The sequence below is a fragment of the Amphiura filiformis genome, chromosome 16 (assembly GCF_039555335.1).
Source record: "Amphiura filiformis chromosome 16, Afil_fr2py, whole genome shotgun sequence".
NCBI lineage: Eukaryota > Metazoa > Echinodermata > Ophiuroidea > Amphilepidida > Amphiuridae > Amphiura > Amphiura filiformis.
Window position 1 is genome coordinate 35305102 of NC_092643.1, and position 20233 is coordinate 35325334.

The 20233-nt window shown below is 36.9% G+C and overlaps 1 protein-coding gene across 1 annotated transcript in view; it reads left to right on the forward strand.

Annotated features, from left to right (window-relative positions):
* The window catches only part of LOC140135918 (threonine synthase-like 2), a 31532-nt gene that overhangs the window by 6112 nt on the left and 5187 nt on the right, over nt 1-20233 (forward strand). The window contains exons 2-6 of the mRNA XM_072157594.1: nt 810-955; nt 1613-1715; nt 18114-18311; nt 19198-19350; nt 19966-20184. Coding sequence (XP_072013695.1) covers nt 833-955; nt 1613-1715; nt 18114-18311; nt 19198-19350; nt 19966-20184 — 796 coding nt within the window. The 5' untranslated portion in view covers nt 810-832. The remainder of the gene's footprint in view (nt 1-809; nt 956-1612; nt 1716-18113; nt 18312-19197; nt 19351-19965; nt 20185-20233) is intronic.

Genomic DNA, 20233 nt, shown 5'->3' on the forward strand with positions numbered 1-20233 from the left:
AGAAGGAGGTTAGGGTTAGATTTGTATTACAAACCTGACTCCTTCTAAGCGCTGTAAAACAATGACTTCCGTGCCAGTAGGTGGTACTTCCCTGGTAATATACCATTGTGTATATACGCACAGAGTCAAGCGTGTACATATATGACAATGTGCAAAATATAAGACACGATGGATGGTTTGCAGTACGCTTAATTTGTAAAAGAAATCTGCAAAATATTAATACTCAAGCTCTTGCCTCGAATTTACACATGATAGTTTCACATTTGAGGCTAGATTCCTTTGAGGGAGGTTAGTGTTTCTGCTGATGTTTAAATTTGGATAATCATGAATGATGATAGGGGACCATTCACAAACACTTGTTAGGGGGGCCTGATGCAAAACAATTTCATCGCAAAACTTTTTTGGGGCCCCCTTTACAGACCTCACAAATTTCAGGGCCCCCCCATTTTGACATAAAAATTATGGGTCAACCCCTAGCTACACCACTGCCCACGTCTAAGATATTCTTGGGTGGGGGTTAGGGGCGCCAATTTTGTTTCTTGCCCCGGGCGCTACCAACCCTAGTTACGCCACTGCTCATGCTAGACTGATTGTGAAAGTTGTGTGTGTACCGTAATGCTTGTTAACTTTGACCGACTGAGGGTGTCGGTCGTATTTGCAAAACGGCAAATTGTGTGCATGCTCAGAATGCTAATGGCAGTGACTGTGGTTCTGTACATTGTACACTGTCACTGAACATGCGTGCGATTAGTTCAGTTTTAGCACATGATTGATTTTAAACATTTAAAAATGTTTGTTTTATTCTGTAGATTGTGAGTTATAAGCCAGAATAATGAAGTACACAAGCACACAGAATGACAAGAGATGCGATAGTTTTGAGCAAGCTCTTTTTTCTCCTGGATATTTAACAGATGGGGGACTCTACATGCCACAAACTATTCCACAACTATCCAAGGTACAAATCAAAACACTCTATAATCGGAGATTGAATTACAAAGACTAGTTTACATCTGATGATGAACTCCCAGCAGCCCGAGATTGATTAGTACAAAGAGTAGCGCATAAAAGAAAGGCTGATTCATCTGGTGCCTTTATTGGAGAAAAGGAATTGCATAAAATGATAAAAAATTATAGTACTTTTACCAGGCAAGAAATAACTTTCCTAGGCATTGTTGACATGGTCCGTCAGGAAAGAAAGTTTCCAATTACTGATGAAAATGGCTCTTTTGATAATTTTATTGCAAACCAATCCCAAAATGCACATATGTGATGTGATCAAGCAAAATGAGTCGGATGTCGGAAATATTGATTTTGAGATTTAACCAATAATAGCATTTAACTTCTTTTGTATTTTATTGTTCTGAGCAACACTAAAATGGGCATTATATGGAACCATACTAATTATGATGGGGTTTTCAGCAAAATAAAGCTCTGAGATTGGCTCATATATAATGAGATTGAAAACTGAAGTTTGATTTTGATCGACATCAGACTCATTTTGCTTGATCGCATCACATCTGGGTAGGTATGCATGTAGAACAGTTTGGATTTTTGTTTGATTTTTTTTCTTGTCTCCTTACTGATGGTTTTCAACATCTATAATCTTTTACAGGACACATTAGAAAGCTGGTCAAAGTTATCTCTCCCAGATCTTTGTAAGGAAATCTTATCCCTCTTTATTGGTGAAGATGAAATCCCCAAGAAGGACCTCAACAGTAAGTAGCTATAACCATCAGCAGGAGGTGTTTAATTGGGGGATGCCCTTGCATTCTTTTTATTGTACTATTATTATTTTTAAAAAAAGTTGGTGCTATCTACTGAAGATAACACACAGTGCTATCTACTGTAGATAACAATGCTAAAGATAGTGCTATCTATTGAAGATAACACAGTGCTATCTACTGAAGATAACACACAGTGCTATCTACTGTAGATAACAGTGCTAAAGATAGTGCTATCTATTGAAGATAACACAGTGCTATCTACTGAAGATAACACACAGTGCTATCTACTGTAGATAACAGTGCTAAAGATAGTGCTATCTATTGAAGATAACACAGTGCTATCTACTGAAGATAACACACAGTGCTATCTACTGTAGATAACAGTGCTAAAGATAGTGCTATCTATTGAAGATAACACAGTGCTATATACTGAAGATAACACACAGTGCTATCTACTGTAGATAACAGTGCTAAAGATAGTGATATCTATTGAAGATAACACAGTGCTATCTACTGAAGATAACACACAGTGCTATCTACTGAAGATAACCCAGTGCTATCTACTGAAGATAACAGAGTGCTATCTGCTGAAGATAACACAGTGCTATCTACTGAAGATAACACAATGCTATCTACTGAAGATAACACACAGTGCTATCTACTGAAGATAACACACATTGCTATTTACTGAAGATAACACACAGTGCTATCCACTGAAAATAACACAGTGCAATCTACTGAAGATAACACAGTGCAATCTACTGAAGATAACACAGTGCTATCTACTGAAGATAAAACAGTGCTATCTACTGAAGATAACAAGGTGCTATCTACTGATGATAACACAGTGCTATATACTGAAGATAATACAGTGCTATCTACTGAAGATAACACTGCTATCTACTGAAGATAACACACAGTGCTATCTACTGAAGATAACACACAGTGCTATCTAGTGAAGATAACACAGTGCTATCTACTGAAGATAAAACAGTGCTATCTACTGAAGATAACACTGCTATCTACTGAAGATAACACATAGTGCTATCTACTGAAGATTTTGTAGTGCTATCTACTGAAGATAACACAGTGCTATCTACTGAAGATAGCACAGTACTGTCTATTGACGATGACACACAGTGCTATCTACTGAAGATAACACACAATGCTATCTACTGAAGATAACACACAATGCTATCTACTGAAGATAAAACACAGTGCTATCTACTGAAGATAAAACACATTGCTATCTACTGAAGATAACACAATGCTATCTACTGAAGATAGCACAGTACTGTCTATTGACGATGACACACAGTGCTATCTACTGAAGATAACACACAGTGCTATCTACTGAAGATAAAACACATTGCTATCTACTTAAGATAAACACAGTGCTATCTACTGAAGAAAACACACAGTGCTATCTACTGAAGATAACACACCATGCTATCTACTGAAGATAACACAGTGCTATCTACTGAAGGTAACACACAGTGCTATCTACTGAAGATAACACACAGTGCTATCTACTGAAGATAACACACAGGGCTATCTACTGAAGGTAACACACAGTGCTATCTACTGAAGATAACACACAATGCTATCTACTGAAGATAACACACAGTGCTATCTACTGAAGATAACACACAGTATTATCTACTGAAGATAACACAGTGCTATCTACTGATGATAACCCACAGTGCTATCTAATGAAGATAACTCACAGTGCTATCTACTGAAGATGACACCCAGTGCTATCTACTGAAGATAACACACAGTGCTATCTACTGAAGATAACACAGTGCTATCTACTGAAGATAACACACAGTGCTATCTACTGAAGATAACACAGTGCTATCTACTGAAGATAACACAGTGCTATCTACTGAAGATAACACAGTGCTATATATTGAAGATAAAACAGTGCTATCTACTGAAGATAACAAGGTGCTATCTACTGATGATAACACAGTGCTATATACTGAAGATAATACAGTGCTATCTACTGAAGATAACACACATTGCTATTTACTGAAGATAACACACAGTGCTATCCACTGAAAAAGTAGCTATAACCATCAGCAGGAGGTGTTTAATTGGGGGATGCCCTTGCATTCTTTTTATTGTACTATTATTATTTTTAAAAAAAAAGTTGGTGCTATCTACTGAAGATAACACACAGTGCTATCTACTGTAGATAACAATGCTAAAGATAGTGCTATCTATTGAAGATAACACAGTGCTATCTACTGAAGATAACACACAGTGCTATCTACTGTAGATAACAGTGCTAAAGATAGTGCTATCTATTGAAGATAACACAGTGCTATCTACTGAAGATAACACACAGTGCTATCTACTGTAGATAACAGTGCTAAAGATAGTGCTATCTATTGAAGATAACACAGTGCTATCTACTGAAGATAACACACAGTGCTATCTACTGTAGATAACAGTGCTAAAGATAGTGCTATCTATTGAAGATAACACAGTGCTATATACTGAAGATAACACACAGTGCTATCTACTGTAGATAACAGTGCTAAAGATAGTGATATCTATTGAAGATAACACAGTGCTATCTACTGAAGATAACACACAGTGCTATCTACTGAAGATAACCCAGTGCTATCTACTGAAGATAACAGAGTGCTATCTGCTGAAGATAACACAGTGCTATCTACTGAAGATAACACAATGCTATCTACTGAAGATAACACACAGTGCTATCTACTGAAGATAACACACATTGCTATTTACTGAAGATAACACACAGTGCTATCCACTGAAAATAACACAGTGCAATCTACTGAAGATAACACAGTGCAATCTACTGAAGATAACACAGTGCTATCTACTGAAGATAAAACAGTGCTATCTACTGAAGATAACAAGGTGCTATCTACTGATGATAACACAGTGCTATATACTGAAGATAATACAGTGCTATCTACTGAAGATAACACTGCTATCTACTGAAGATAACACACAGTGCTATCTACTGAAGATAACACACAGTGCTATCTAGTGAAGATAACACAGTGCTATCTACTGAAGATAAAACAGTGCTATCTACTGAAGATAACACTGCTATCTACTGAAGATAACACATAGTGCTATCTACTGAAGATTTTGTAGTGCTATCTACTGAAGATAACACAGTGCTATCTACTGAAGATAGCACAGTACTGTCTATTGACGATGACACACAGTGCTATCTACTGAAGATAACACACAATGCTATCTACTGAAGATAACACACAATGCTATCTACTGAAGATAAAACACAGTGCTATCTACTGAAGATAAAACACATTGCTATCTACTGAAGATAACACAATGCTATCTACTGAAGATAGCACAGTACTGTCTATTGACGATGACACACAGTGCTATCTACTGAAGATAACACACAGTGCTATCTACTGAAGATAAAACACATTGCTATCTACTTAAGATAAACACAGTGCTATCTACTGAAGAAAACACACAGTGCTATCTACTGAAGATAACACACCATGCTATCTACTGAAGATAACACAGTGCTATCTACTGAAGGTAACACACAGTGCTATCTACTGAAGATAACACACAGTGCTATCTACTGAAGATAACACACAGGGCTATCTACTGAAGGTAACACACAGTGCTATCTACTGAAGATAACACACAATGCTATCTACTGAAGATAACACACAGTGCTATCTACTGAAGATAACACACAGTATTATCTACTGAAGATAACACAGTGCTATCTACTGATGATAACCCACAGTGCTATCTAATGAAGATAACTCACAGTGCTATCTACTGAAGATGACACCCAGTGCTATCTACTGAAGATAACACACAGTGCTATCTACTGAAGATAACACAGTGCTATCTACTGAAGATAACACACAGTGCTATCTACTGAAGATAACACAGTGCTATCTACTGAAGATAACACAGTGCTATCTACTGAAGATAACACAGTGCTATCTACTGAAGATAACACAGTGCTATATATTGAAGATAAAACAGTGCTATCTACTGAAGATAACAAGGTGCTATCTACTGATGATAACACAGTGCTATATACTGAAGATAATACAGTGCTATCTACTGAAGATAACACACATTGCTATTTACTGAAGATAACACACAGTGCTATCCACTGAAAATAACACAGTGCAATCTACTGAAGATAACACAGTGCTATCTACTGAAGATAAAACAGTGCTATCTACTGAAGATAACAAGGTGCTATCTACTGATGATAACACAGTGCTATATACTGAAGATAATACAGTGCTATCTACTGAAGATAACACAGTGCTATCTACTGAAGATAACACTGCTATCTACTGAAGATAACACACAGTGCTATCTACTGAAGATAACACAGTGCTATCTACTGAAGATAAAACAGTGCTATCTACTGAAGATAACACTGCTATCTACTGAAGATAACACATAGTGCTATCTACTGAAGATTTTGTAGTGCTATCTACTGAAGATAACACAATGCTATCTACTGAAGATAGCACAGTACTGTCTATTGACGATGACACACAGTGCTATCTACTGAAGATAACACACAATGCTATCTACTGAAGATAACACACAACAATGCTATCTACTGAAGATAAAACACAGTGCTATCTACTGAAGATAAAACACATTGCTATCTACTGAAGATAACACAATGCTATCTACTGAAGATAGCACAGTACTGTCTATTGACGATGACACACAGTGCTATCTACTGAAGATAACACACAGTGCTATCTACTGAAGATAAAACACATTGCTATCTACTTAAGATAAACACAGTGCTATCTACTGAAGAAAACACACAGTGCTATCTACTGAAGATAACACACCATGCTATCTACTGAAGATAACACAGTGCTATCTACTGAAGGTAACACACAGTGCTATCTACTGAAGATAACACACAGTGCTATCTACTGAAGATAACACACAGGGCTATCTACTGAAGGTAACACACAGTGCTATCTACTGAAGATAACACACAATGCTATCTACTGAAGATAACACACAGTGCTATCTACTGAAGATAACACACAGTATTATCTACTGAAGATAACACAGTGCTATCTACTGATGATAACCCACAGTGCTATCTAATGAAGATAACTCACAGTGCTATCTACTGAAGATGACACCCAGTGCTATCTACTGAAGATAACACACAGTGCTATCTACTGAAGATAACACAGTGCTATCTACTGAAGATAACACACAGTGCTATCTACTGAAGATAACACAGTGCTATCTACTGAAGATAACACAGTGCTATCTACTGAAGATAACACAGTGCTATCTACTGAAGATAACACAGTGCTATATATTGAAGATAAAACAGTGCTATCTACTGAAGATAACAAGGTGCTATCTACTGATGATAACACAGTGCTATATACTGAAGATAATACAGTGCTATCTACTGAAGATAACACACATTGCTATTTACTGAAGATAACACACAGTGCTATCCACTGAAAATAACACAGTGCAATCTACTGAAGATAACACAGTGCTATCTACTGAAGATAAAACAGTGCTATCTACTGAAGATAACAAGGTGCTATCTACTGATGATAACACAGTGCTATATACTGAAGATAATACAGTGCTATCTACTGAAGATAACACAGTGCTATCTACTGAAGATAACACTGCTATCTACTGAAGATAACACACAGTGCTATCTACTGAAGATAACACAGTGCTATCTACTGAAGATAAAACAGTGCTATCTACTGAAGATAACACTGCTATCTACTGAAGATAACACATAGTGCTATCTACTGAAGATTTTGTAGTGCTATCTACTGAAGATAACACAATGCTATCTACTGAAGATAGCACAGTACTGTCTATTGACGATGACACACAGTGCTATCTACTGAAGATAACACACAATGCTATCTACTGAAGATAACACACAACAATGCTATCTACTGAAGATAAAACACAGTGCTATCTACTGAAGATAAAACACATTGCTATCTACTGAAGATAACACAATGCTATCTACTGAAGATAGCACAGTACTGTCTATTGACGATGACACACAGTGCTATCTACTGAAGATAACACACAGTGCTATCTACTGAAGATAACACACAGGGCTATCTACTTAAGATAAACACAGTGCTATCTACTGAAGAAAACACACAGTGCTATCTACTGAAGATAACACACCATGCTATCTACTGAAGATAACACAGTGCTATCTACTGAAGGTAACACACAGTGCTATCTACTGAAGATAACACACAGTGCTATCTACTGAAGATAACACACAGGGCTATCTACTGAAGGTAACACACAGTGCTATCTACTGAAGATAACACACAATGCTATCTACTGAAGATAACACACAGTGCTATCTACTGAAGATAACACACAGTATTATCTACTGAAGATAACACAGTGCTATCTACTGATGATAACCCACAGTGCTATCTAATGAAGATAACTCACAGTGCTATCTACTGAAGATGACACCCAGTGCTATCTCCTGAAGATAACACACAGTGCTATCTACTGAAGATAACACAGTGCTATCTACTGAAGATAACACACAGTGCTATCTACTGAAGATAACACAGTGCTATCTACTGAAGATAACACAGTGCTATCTACTGAAGATAACACAGTGCTATCTACTGAAGATAACACAGTGCTATATATTGAAGATAAAACAGTGCTATCTACTGAAGATAACAAGGTGCTATCTACTGATGATAACACAGTGCTATATACTGAAGATAATACAGTGCTATCTACTGAAGATAACACACATTGCTATTTACTGAAGATAACACACAGTGCTATCCACTGAAAATAACACAGTGCAATCTACTGAAGATAACACAGTGCAATCTACTGAAGATAACACAGTGCTATCTACTGAAGATAAAACAGTGCTATCTACTGAAGATAACAAGGTGCTATCTACTGATGATAACACAGTGCTATATACTGAAGATAATACAGTGCTATCTACTGAAGATAACACAGTGCTATCTACTGAAGATAACACTGCTATCTACTGAAGATAACACACAGTGCTATCTACTGAAGATAACACACAGTGCTATCTACTGAAGATAACACAGTGCTATCTACTGAAGATAAAACAGTGCTATCTACTGAAGATAACACTGCTATCTACTGAAGATAACACATAGTGCTATCTACTGAAGATTTCACAGTGCTATCTACTGAAGATAACACAGTGATATCTACTGAAGATAACACACAATGCTATCTGCTGAAGATAACACACAGTGCTATCTACTGAAGATAGCACAGTGATATCTACTGAAGATAACACAGTGCTATCTACTGAAGATAACACAGTGCTATTTACTGAAGATTACAGAGTGCTTTCTACTGAAGATATCACATTGTTATCTACTTAAGATAACACACAGAGTGATCTCTACTGAAGATAACACACAGAGTGTTATGTACTGAAGATACCTCAGTGCTAGCACAGTGCTGGCTACTAAAGATAACACAGTGCTATCTACTGAAGATAACACACAATGCTATCTGCTGAAGATAACACACAGTGCTATCTACTGAAGATAGCACAGTGATATCTACTGAAGATAACACAGTGCTATCTACTGAAGATAACACAGTGCTATTTACTGAAGATTACAGAGTGCTTTCTACTGAAGATATCACATTGTTATCTACTTAAGATAACACACAGAGTGATCTCTACTGAAGATAACACACAGAGTGTTATGTACTGAAGATACCTCAGTGCTAGCACAGTGCTGGCTACTAAAGATAACACAGTGCTATCTACTGAAGATAACACACAATGTTGGCCTCAAAACATGCATATTTGGAGGTGTTTAATTGGGGAATGTTTAATTTGGTAAAACAAAATAATATTAATGCTATTTTTTTCTGGAAACTGATATTGCAATCTATTCAAATTTGGTCAATTATCAAAATAAGCTCTGCTGCTTTTGTGCTGTTCACCATGTTGCTTTGTTTGTTAAATTGTGGAAGATAACAAGGTGCTATCTACTGATGATAACACAGTGCTATATACTGAAGATAATACAGTGCTATCTACTGAAGATAACACAGTGCTATCTACTGAAGATAACACTGCTATCTACTGAAGATAACACACAGTGCTATCTACTGAAGATAACACACAGTGCTATCTACTGAAGATAAAACACAGTGCTATCTACTGAAGATAAAACACATTGCTATCTACTGAAGATAACACAATGCTATCTACTGAAGATAGCACAGTACTGTCTATTGACGATGACACACAGTGCTATCTACTGAAGATAACACACAGTGCTATCTACTGAAGATAAAACACATTGCTATCTACTGAAGATAAACACAGTGCTATCTACTGAAGAAAACACACAGTGCTATCTACTGAAGATAACACACCATGCTATCTACTGAAGATAACACAGTGCTATCTACTGAAGGTAACACACAGTGCTATCTACTGAAGATAACACACAGTGCTATCTACTGAAGATAACACACAGGGCTATCTACTGAAGGTAACACACAGTGCTATCTACTGAAGATAACACACAATGCTATCTACTGAAGATAACACACAGTGCTATCTACTGAAGATAACACACAGTATTATCTACTGAAGATAACACAGTGCTATCTACTGATGATAACCCACAGTGCTATCTAATGAAGATAACTCACAGTGCTATCTACTGAAGATGACACCCAGTGCTATCTCCTGAAGATAACACACAGTGCTATCTACTGAAGATAACACAGTGCTATCTACTGAAGATAACACACAGTGCTATCTACTGAAGATAACACAGTGCTATCTACTGAAGATAACAGTGCTATCTACTGAAGATAACACAGTGCTATATATTGAAGATAACACAGTGCTATATACTGAAGATAACACACAGTGCTATCTACTGAAGATAAAACAGTGCCATCTACTGAAGATAAAACAGTGCTATCTACTGAAGATAACACAATGCTATCTACTGAAGATAACACACAGTGCTATCTACTGAAGATAACACACATTGCTATTTACTGAAGATAAAACAGTGCTATCTACTGAAGATAGCACAGTACTGTCTATTGACGATGACACACAGTGCTATCTACTGAAGATAACATTGCTATTTACTGAAGATAACACACAGTGCTATCCACTGAAAATAACACAGTGCAATCTACTGAAGATAACACAGTGCAATCTACTGAAGATAACACAGTGCTATCTACTGAAGATAAAACAGTGCTATCTACTGAAGATAACAAGGTGCTATCTACTGATGATAACACAGTGCTATATACTGAAGATAATACAGTGCTATCTACTGAAGATAACACAGTGCTATCTACTGAAGATAACACTGCTATCTACTGAAGATAACACAGTGCTATCTACTGAAGATAACACACAGTGCTATCTACTGAAGATAACACAGTGCTATCTACTGAAGATAAAACAGTGCTATCTACTGAAGATAACACTGCTATCTACTGAAGATAACACATAGTGCTATCTACTGAAGATTTTGTAGTGCTATCTACTGAAGATAACACAATGCTATCTACTGAAGATAGCACAGTACTGTCTATTGACGATGACACACAGTGCTATCTACTGAAGATAACACACAATGCTATCTACTGAAGATAACACACAATGCTATCTACTGAAGATAAAACACAGTGCTATCTACTGAAGATAAAACACATTGCTATCTACTGAAGATAACACAATGCTATCTACTGAAGATAGCACAGTACTGTCTATTGACGATGACACACAGTGCTATCTACTGAAGATAACACACAGTGCTATCTACTGAAGATAAAACACATTGCTATCTACTTAAGATAAACACAGTGCTATCTACTGAAGAAAACACACAGTGCTATCTACTGAAGATAACACACCATGCTATCTACTGAAGATAACACAGTGCTATCTACTGAAGGTAACACACAGTGCTATCTACTGAAGATAACACACAGTGCTATCTACTGAAGATAACACACAGGGCTATCTACTGAAGGTAACACACAGTGCTATCTACTGAAGATAACACACAATGCTATCTACTGAAGATAACACACAGTGCTATCTACTGAAGATAACACACAGTATTATCTACTGAAGATAACACAGTGCTATCTACTGATGATAACCCACAGTGCTATCTAATGAAGATAACTCACAGTGCTATCTACTGAAGATGACACCCAGTGCTATCTCCTGAAGATAACACACAGTGCTATCTACTGAAGATAACACAGTGCTATCTACTGAAGATAACACACAGTGCTATCTACTGAAGATAACACAGTGCTATCTACTGAAGATAACACAGTGCTATCTACTGAAGATAACACAGTGCTATATATTGAAGATAAAACAGTGCTATCTACTGAAGATAACAAGGTGCTATCTACTGATGATAACACAGTGCTATATACTGAAGATAATACAGTGCTATCTACTGAAGATAACACACATTGCTATTTACTGAAGATAACACACAGTGCTATCCACTGAAAATAACACAGTGCAATCTACTGAAAGATAACACACAATGCTATCTACTGAAGATAAAACAGTGCTATCTACTGAAGATAACAAGGTGCTATCTACTGATGATAACACAGTGCTATATACTGAAGATAATACAGTGCTATCTACTGAAGATAACACAGTGCTATCTACTGAAGATAACACTGCTATCTACTGAAGATAACACACAGTGCTATCTACTGAAGATAACACACAGTGCTATCTACTGAAGATAACACAGTGCTATCTACTGAAGATAAAACAGTGCTATCTACTGAAGATAACACTGCTATCTACTGAAGATAACACATAGTGCTATCTACTGAAGATTTTGTAGTGCTATCTACTGAAGATAACACAATGCTATCTACTGAAGATAGCACAGTACTGTCTATTGACGATGACACACAGTGCTATCTACTGAAGATAAAACACAATGCTATCTACTGAAGATAACACACAATGCTATCTACTGAAGATAAAACACAGTGCTATCTACTGAAGATAAAACACATTGCTATCTACTGAAGATAACACAATGCTATCTACTGAAGATAGCACAGTACTGTCTATTGACGATGACACACAGTGCTATCTACTGAAGATAACACACAGTGCTATCTACTGAAGATAAAACATTGCTATCTACTTAAGATAAACACAGTGCTATCTACTGAAGAAAACACACAGTGCTATCTACTGAAGATAACACACCATGCTATCTACTGAAGATAACACAGTGCTATCTACTGAAGGTAACACACAGTGCTATCTACTGAAGATAACACACAGTGCTATCTACTGAAGATAACACACAGGGCTATCTACTGAAGGTAACACACAGTGCTATCTAATGAAGATAACTCACAGTGCTATCTACTGAAGATGACACCCAGTGCTATCTCCTGAAGATAACACACAGTGCTATCTACTGAAGATAACACAGTGCTATCTACTGAAGATAACACACAGTGCTATCTACTGAAGATAACACAGTGCTATCTACTGAAGATAACACAGTGCTATCTACTGAAGATAACACAGTGCTATCTACTGAAGATAACACAGTGCTATATATTGAAGATAAAACAGTGCTATCTACTGAAGATAACACAGTGCTATCTACTGATGATAACCCACAGTGCTATCTAATGAAGATAACTCACAGTGCTATCTACTGAAGATGACACCCAGTGCTATCTCCTGAAGATAACACACAGTGCTATCTACTGAAGATAACACAGTGCTATCTACTGAAGATAACACAGTGCTATCTACTGAAGATAACACAGTGCTATCTACTGAAGATAACACAGTGCTATCTACTGAAGATAACACAGTGCTATATATTGAAGATAAAACAGTGCTATCTACTGAAGATAACAAGGTGCTATCTACTGATGATAACACAGTGCTATATACTGAAGATAATACAGTGCTATCTACTGAAGATAACACACATTGCTATTTACTGAAGATAACACACAGTGCTATCCACTGAAAATAACACAGTGCAATCTACTGAAGATAACACAGTTCTATCTACTGAAGATAAAACAGTGCTATCTACTGAAGATAACAAGGTGCTATCTACTGATGATAACACAGTGCTATATACTGAAGATAATACAGTGCTATCTACTGAAGATAACACAGTGCTATCTACTGAAGATAACACTGCTATCTACTGAAGATAACACACAGTGCTATCTACTGAAGATAACACACAGTGCTATCTACTGAAGATAACACAGTGCTATCTACTGAAGATAAAACAGTGCTATCTACTGAAGATAACACTGCTATCTACTGAAGATAACACATAGTGCTATCTACTGAAGATTTTGTAGTGCTATCTACTGAAGATAACACAATGCTATCTACTGAAGATAGCACAGTACTGTCTATTGACGATGACACACAGTGCTATCTACTGAAGATAACACACAATGCTATCTACTGAAGATAACACACAATGCTATCTACTGAAGATAAAACACAGTGCTATCTACTGAAGATAAAACACATTGCTATCTACTGAAGATAACACAATGCTATCTACTGAAGATAGCACAGTACTGTCTATTGACGATGACACACAGTGCTATCTACTGAAGATAACACACAGTGCTATCTACTGAAGATAAAACACATTGCTATCTACTTAAGATAAACACAGTGCTATCTACTGAAGAAAACACACAGTGCTATCTACTGAAGATAACACACCATGCTATCTACTGAAGATAACACAGTGCTATCTACTGAAGGTAACACACAGTGCTATCTACTGAAGATAACACACAGTGCTATCTACTGAAGATAACACACAGGGCTATCTACTGAAGGTAACACACAGTGCTATCTACTGAAGATAACACACAATGCTATCTACTGAAGATAACACACAGTGCTATCTACTGAAGATAACACACAGTATTATCTACTGAAGATAACACAGTGCTATCTACTGATGATAACCCACAGTGCTATCTAATGAAGATAACTCACAGTGCTATCTACTGAAGATGACACCCAGTGCTATCTCCTGAAGATAACACACAGTGCTATCTACTGAAGATAACACAGTGCTATCTACTGAAGATAACACACAGTGCTATCTACTGAAGATAACACAGTGCTATCTACTGAAGATAACACAGTGCTATCTACTGAAGATAACACAGTGCTATCTACTGAAGATAACACAGTGCTATCTACTGAAGATAACACAGTGCTATATATTGAAGATAAAACAGTGCTATCTACTGAAGATAACAAGGTGCTATCTACTGATGATAACACAGTGCTATATACTGAAGATAATACAGTGCTATCTACTGAAGATAACACACATGGCTATTTACTGAAGATAACACACAGTGCTATCCACTGAAAATAACACAGTGCAATCTACTGAAGATAACACAGTGCAATCTACTGAAGATAACACAGTGCAATCTACTGAAGATAACACAGTGCTATCTACTGAAGATAACACAGTGCTATCTACTGAAGATAAAACAGTGCTATCTACTGAAGATAACACTGCTATCTACTGAAGATAACACATAGTGCTATCTACTGAAGATTTCACAGTGCTATCTACTGAAGATAACACAGTGATATCTACTGAAGATAACACACAATGCTATCTGCTGAAGATAACACACAGTGCTATCTACTGAAGATAGCACAGTGATATCTACTGAAGATAACACAGTGCTATCTACTGAAGATAACACAGTGCTATTTACTGAAGATTACAGAGTGCTTTCTACTGAAGATATCACATTGTTATCTACTTAAGATAACACACAGAGTGATCTCTACTGAAGATAACACACAGAGTGTTATGTACTGAAGATACCTCAGTGCTAGCACAGTGCTGGCTACTAAAGATAACACAGTGCTATCTACTGAAGATAACACACAATGTTGGCCTCAAAACATGCATATTTGGAGGTGTTTAATTGGGGAATGTTTAATTTGGTAAAACAAAATAATATTAATGCTATTTTTTTCTGGAATCTGATATTGCAATCTATTCAAATTTGGTCAATTATCAAAATAAGCTCTGCTGCTTTTGTGCTGTTCACCATGTTGCTTTGTTTGTTAAATTGTGGAAGATAACAAGGTGCTATCTACTGATGATAACACAGTGCTATATACTGAAGATAATACAGTGCTATCTACTGAAGATAACACAGTGCTATCTACTGAAGATAACACTGCTATCTACTGAAGATAACACACAGTGCTATCTACTGAAGATAACACACAGTGCTATCTACTGAAGATAAAACACAGTGCTATCTACTGAAGATAAAACACATTGCTATCTACTGAAGATAACACAATGCTATCTACTGAAGATAGCACAGTACTGTCTATTGACGATGACACACAGTGCTATCTACTGAAGATAACACACAGTGCTATCTACTGAAGATAAAACACATTGCTATCTACTGAAGATAAACACAGTGCTATCTACTGAAGAAAACACAGTGCTATCTACTGAAGATAACACACCATGCTATCTACTGAAGATAACACAGTGCTATCTACTGAAGGTAACACACAGTGCTATCTACTGAAGATAACACACAGTGCTATCTACTGAAGATAACACACAGGGCTATCTACTGAAGGTAACACACAGTGCTATCTACTGAAGATAACACACAATGCTATCTACTGAAGATAACACACAGTGCTATCTACTGAAGATAACACACAGTATTATCTACTGAAGATAACACAGTGCTATCTACTGATGATAACCCACAGTGCTATCTAATGAAGATAACTCACAGTGCTATCTACTGAAGATGACACCCAGTGCTATCTCCTGAAGATAACACACAGTGCTATCTACTGAAGATAACACAGTGCTATCTACTGAAGATAACACACAGTGCTATCTACTGAAGATAACACAGTGCTATCTACTGAAGATAACACAGTGCTATCTACTGAAGATAACACAGTGCTATATATTGAAGATAACACAGTGCTATATACTGAAGATAACACACAGTGCTATCTACTGAAGATAAAACAGTGCCATCTACTGAAGATAAAACAGTGCTATCTACTGAAGATAACACAATGCTATCTACTGAAGATAACACACAGTGCTATCTACTGAAGATAACACACATTGCTATTTACTGAAGATAAAACAGTGCTATCTACTGAAGATAGCACAGTACTGTCTATTGACGATGACACACAGTGCTATCTACTGAAGATAACATTGCTATTTACTGAAGATAACACACAGTGCTATCCACTGAAAATAACACAGTGCAATCTACTGAAGATAACACAATGCAATCTACTGAAGATAACACAGTGCAATCTACTGAAGATAACACAGTGCTATCTACTGAAGATAACACAGTGCTATCTACTGAAGATAAAACAGTGCTATCTACTGAAGATAACAAGGTGCTATCTACTGATGATAACACAGTGCTATATACTGAAGATAATACAGTGCTATCTACTGAAGATAACACAGTGCTATCTACTGAAGATAACACTGCTATCTACTGAAGATAACACAGTGCTATCTACTGAAGATAACACACAGTGCTATCTACTGAAGATAACACAGTGCTATCTACTGAAGATAAAACTGCTATCAACTGAAGATAACACTGCTATCTACTGAAGATAACACATAGTGCTATCTACTGAAGATTTCACAGTGCTATCTACTGAAGATAACACAGTGATATCTACTGAAGATAACACACAATGCTATCTGCTGAAGATAACACACAGTGCTATCTACTGAAGATAGCACAGTGATATCTACTGAAGATAACACAGTGCTATCTACTGAAGATAACACGGTGCTATTTACTGAAGATTACAGAGTGCTTTCTACTGAAGATATCACATTGTTATCTACTTAAGATAACACACAGAGTGATCTCTACTGAAGATAACACACAGAGTGTTATGTACTGAAGATACCTCAGTGCTAGCACAGTGCTGGCTACTAAAGATAACACAGTGCTATCTACAATGTTGGCCTCAAAACATGCATATTTGGAGGTGTTTAATTGGGGAATGTTTAATTTGGTAAAACAAAATAATATTAATGCTATATTTTTCTGGAATCTGATATTGCAATCTATTCAAATTTGGTCAATTATCAAAATAAGCTCTGCTGCTTTTGTGCTGTTCACCATGTTGCTTTGTTTGTTAAATTGTGGATGAATTCAGTATTTAAATGGACGTCAACATATCTAACTTTTTTTTTTCAGATTTGGTAGACCGTGCTTACTCAACCTTCACACATAAAGAAGGAGTTGGACCTATTGCTAGACTATCCAATGGCCTTAATGTTTTAGAGTACTTTCACGGTAGGACTCTTGCATTCAAGGATGTGTCTCTATGCGTGGTGGGGCAGTTGATTGAATATTACCTGGAGAAAAGAAAGAAACATGTTACTGTAGTTGTAGGTAAGTTGAATTTTAAAGAGGATAGTGTAGAATCAGACTATCCAACATTTAAAAAAATGGATAAGTAAATGTACAGCTGGCTCCAGGCTCTTGTAAAGAAAAGTCCAATTTCAAATACGGTACTGCACATTTGATGAATGCAGGCCTTGCTGTTTGAGGAGAGCAATCACTCACCACCGCTTGCCCAAACTCCATGCTAGTGAGTGATTTTCCACTCACCATAGACACTATATATCGTGCACAGCGAATCTCCCAAAATCAGCCATCGAATCGGCCAAATCAGCATTTAATCGATTCTGTGCCCTCTCCAAGTGGAGATAGTCACAAAGTTTAGCGAGCTTCACACACATTTCAACATAAATACCGTTTTAAGACCGAAGCTCTACTTGATTATACGTATACCAAAATTTAATGTATTTGTGCAATTTTGACCACTCGCCTTACATCATGCTGTAGCTAAAATAATAGTTTCTCAATCCTGAGAGCTCAATCGGCACGCAATGACAATTGCGTCAAGAATACAACCGGGAATACAACGCCCACCGCACACGCTTTGGGTAGCTGCATTCCCTGTGCGTGCACAATTAAGCGCGCTATTGTGTCATTCCACTAAACTTGCGACATTACGCAGTGCTCGCAGGACGTTTATACTCTCAGGATCGAGGAACTATTATTTTAGCTGTAGTGAGTGATTAACCATTTGCCTTTAAAAATCTAGACGGCAAGGCCTATGAATGTATCATCGCAAAGCATTCATTATGGAACTGTAAAACTTTCACAATGGATTAAAAAGAATAAAAAAAAGGAATCTAAAACACAGGCCATTTCAAATATTTGCATTACATATTCACAAGGTTTTTTTTTATACAACAATTATTGCTCCCAGGTACATCAGGTGACACTGGAAGTGCTGCTATTGAGGCAGTTCGTGGCCTAAGATGGGTTGATATTGTGGTGTTGCTGCCTCATGGAAGATGCACCATGCTACAAGAACTCATGATGACTACTGTGTCAGATAATAATGTCCATGTGTTTTCTGGTAAGTTTTACTTTCCTCTTTATAGAGGTATTGGACTCTGTATTATGATAGTAGATTTTTTCAGCGTCAGCGCCAATCATTTGGAATGTTCTGCTGGGTGACATTCTTGGTATCTTCAAAAAGTCTGAAAAAGTTCTGGCTATGCCACTGTTCAGCAGTGTATTATACCCTATTTAACACCTGCATTTCATTGAATAATAAAAGTTACAAAAATAATGAATAATGAAATAGTTCCTTACTTCAGAGAAGATGTAATCCTTTACAACATGATACATCACCTCATTTTATCAAATGGCACTCCTATTTCTTTGTACATATTCTACTTGTATTCATGTCAATAATATACTAGCTAAACATGGGTCGATAGTCATGAAGTAGCAAGCTCTGGATGTGCTCGATCTGTTCATTGAGGTACCTTTTGTCACTATTGACCCATGTTACACTGGATAGCAGATCAGTGCAGAAATGGAAGAAATGCATTGTGGGAAGTGTAAGTCATCTTCTCTGGCCTCACTTGTTTTCTGACAATAAGCAATGGCTAACTCCGAAATGATTTTGCCCTACCTTACAAAGACTCATTGTTACAAAGGTTCATTTTTATTGTTTCCATCACAGTTGATGGTACCTCAGATGATCTGGATATTCCCGTCAAAGCCGTCTCTCTTGATGACAACTTCAGGGATCAACATAATCTGATGACTTTGAACTCTATTAACATGTCTCGTGTCCTTGTCCAGATGGTATTGTATTTCTGGGCATATTTCAGGGGGAGGAGATCATCTGATGATCTGGTTGAAGTGGTGGTGCCGACAGGTGCAGCAGGAAGTGCAACAGGTAGGTGTGTTTATTTGTTTGTTTGTTGTGTATTTCTTTAGGTATATTT